The sequence below is a fragment of the Sinocyclocheilus anshuiensis genome, unplaced genomic scaffold (genome assembly GCF_001515605.1).
Source record: "Sinocyclocheilus anshuiensis isolate Anshui unplaced genomic scaffold, SAMN03320099.WGS_v1.1 scaffold966, whole genome shotgun sequence".
NCBI classification, from domain to species: domain Eukaryota; kingdom Metazoa; phylum Chordata; class Actinopteri; order Cypriniformes; family Cyprinidae; genus Sinocyclocheilus; species Sinocyclocheilus anshuiensis.
Window position 1 is genome coordinate 800,878 of NW_015540909.1, and position 2,722 is coordinate 803,599.

General features: G+C 40.0%; 1 protein-coding gene across 1 annotated transcript in view; it reads left to right on the plus strand.

The window, feature by feature from the left end:
* LOC107689212 (nuclear pore complex protein Nup98-Nup96-like) overlaps positions 1 to 2,722 on the plus strand; it is a 20,604-nt gene that overhangs the window by 11,117 nt on the left and 6,765 nt on the right. Inside the window, exons 16-21 of the mRNA XM_016487139.1 lie at positions 177 to 196; positions 551 to 689; positions 797 to 974; positions 1,106 to 1,258; positions 2,266 to 2,484; positions 2,568 to 2,694. Of these exons, the coding sequence (XP_016342625.1) occupies positions 177 to 196; positions 551 to 689; positions 797 to 974; positions 1,106 to 1,258; positions 2,266 to 2,484; positions 2,568 to 2,694 (836 nt within the window). The remainder of the gene's footprint in view (positions 1 to 176; positions 197 to 550; positions 690 to 796; positions 975 to 1,105; positions 1,259 to 2,265; positions 2,485 to 2,567; positions 2,695 to 2,722) is intronic.

Genomic DNA, 2,722 nt, shown 5'->3' on the forward strand with positions numbered 1-2,722 from the left:
GAAGGAGTCTCCACCCACAAACAGACACATATCGTCTGCTGTTATAAGGTATTTCGTTGCACTTTAACAAGTAATCTGAACGGCCTATATATGTGCAATATTTTAACCGAGCCCTCACTAACTGAATTTAATGCCACAGTTATGTTAAACGCATCTCATTTTTGTTTCTGTGGCAGTGCGTCGGGCTCGTCATGGGGTGCGCGGTCCGGAGCGCTGTATGATTGATGTATCTGTTTAAATTTACTCCAAATATATGAACTTACCTGTTTTAAATACTTTATATTTCACGTGTTCATTTATGTCCAATATTTAGTGTTAAACTGTTGGTCTTTTAAATAAATCTACTTTTGATTTTCACCGTTGACTGATTTTGCAGACCTTTTAAACATTTGAAGTGAATCAAAACCTTTCATCAAAGTTGTCCTAAAACCTAAAACCAAAATGCGTTCTTGTCTTGAGACAACTTTGAACTTTTTTGATCCACTTCAAATGCTGACTACTGTTGGTAGCACATGAGTGGAGCATGACAACGTGTTTTGTTTTTTTGCAGGCTATGGATCAGTTTTCTTCTCTGGTGAAGTGAATCTTACCAACATGAACCTGGATGAGATTGTGCACTTCAGGCGTAAGGAGATAATTGTGTACCCTGATGACAAAGACAAGCCTCCTGCTGGAGAGGGACTAAACGGGTAATGTGCATGGATCGCTTTTGCCTCTTCCTCAACTGCTTTGGTCGCTCTTTAAAACTGAGTTTCTCTTTGTTGTTGCAATGTATTTTGTTTCTTGTAACACACAGACGTGCTGAGGTGACTCTAGATGGTGTGTGGCCCAATGACAAGACAACATGCTCTCAGATTAAGAGTCTAGAGAGGCTGACTGAGATGAACTACGAGGGCCGGCTTGAGGCAGCCTCGCGTAAACAGGGTGCCCGCTTCTTGGAATACCGACCTGAAACTGGCTCCTGGGTCTTTGAGGTGTGTCTACTCCACATTCCATTAACTTCTCTATTTTCAATCCACATTTTATTTTCTGACTGATCTTGAATTGCATAGTTAGCTGATGTCATGTATGAATCTTGTGAATGTAACCAAAATCTCCTCTACAGGTGGCCCACTTCTCAAAGTATGGACTCCAGGAATCTGATGAAGAAGATGAAGTCCCCCCGGCAAAGCTTGATCTGAAGAAGCTGAAGACGGGTGTTCCACCTGGGATCCCACAGCTTCCGCTGACCCAGCAGCAGATGGCGCCACAGGCTCAGGTAGACTGAGGAACACGCTGGGTCTGACACACATTGGTCTTCAGGGCCACTCAAGTTCACTTATTCCTGCTGTGCTCCCCGCAGTCCAGAGCAATACTAGCAGCGGGGCGAGAGCAAAGAGATTTAGTGATTCAAATGCTTTTCATTTGTGATGCCAAGAGATCGTAAGTTATTGAAATGCTGTGCACATGTTTTAAATATTAAGAGTTTACAGAGAAAGTTCATATAACCAAGGGAGTTAGTTGCCTTTTATCTAATTTATAGTTTGTAAAGCTGACTGTTCTTCTTTGCAGTTGAGATTAGCAGGTGCTTTAAATGTAAAGACTAGACTTTTCATTTTCAGTGGAATATTAATTGTTACAGCATTTTCTTTAATAAAAATATTGATTTGTTTAGACAGAATGATAATGCAGGGGTAATTCTGAATGTGTTTTGAGTGGAACAAGATGCAGCCAAGCATTATGCTTGGGTTCTTTTATCTTTGCCAAAATATGAAGTATGTTTGTATGTTATGATATTTGTGAAACACACAAGCAAAGAGTTTGTTTGACCATTTGTATTTTAGATTTACTTTTAACAGGTGATTTAAATATTACATTCAGTAATAAAGTCTGTCTAATATTTTACAAATATGAGCTTGTGGGGTTTCAGATTGTTTCGTTGGAAGTATAGCAATGAAAAATGTATGGGTGGCAGTGTGTGAATTTGTTTTGATTTTGTCATGTATTTTATTGACAAATAAAGGTACAATAAAGAAAATGTTTGTGTCAGGACATTTCATGGCTACACAGTGCTTTCATAGCAATGTTTTGAATAGGCAGCAACTAGAACCTTGATGTCTATGAAATTATTTTGGTAAAAATTTATTTCTGTTTGAAAGCTTGCTTTCTGTCAACTTTAACTTTGCTGAAGGGGTCTGATAGGGATGAAAAATTAGTTATAACTGTACTCTGCACTTGGATCAAGAGCGACTACTTGACTTGATCTCTTTGTATCCATGTGTGTAGAGTACAGCAGTTCTTGAGCTGCTCAGCCGTGTGTCGGAGTTGGACAGTGACATGGCTGACATTACTCAAGAACACCCGGCAGACAGTGTTTTGGGTGAGGAGGATGGAGAGAGAACTTTGGAGGAGAAGCTGAGATCTGAGACTCCTGCTGAGCACGAGCCAGTGTCTGCATCGAGTCAGATTGCTTCCTCAATGGGCATCAACCCTCATACCTTACAGGTAGCGTGTGTGTAATTAAGTCATAGATTAGAAACGAGTCACATTCTGTTGTTTTAATTAATGTTGATTTGTTTTCTATACAGATCATGAAGGCCTCTCTCTTTGCAGATGATGATGAATGTGACTTGTTTCAAGAGCATGGTTCTTCAAAGCTCATACAGGATGTGGCTTCCCCCAAAGTCTTGCTTTCTGGAGCTGGTCGGCAATCAAGTATGCCAGCCTAATATATATATATATA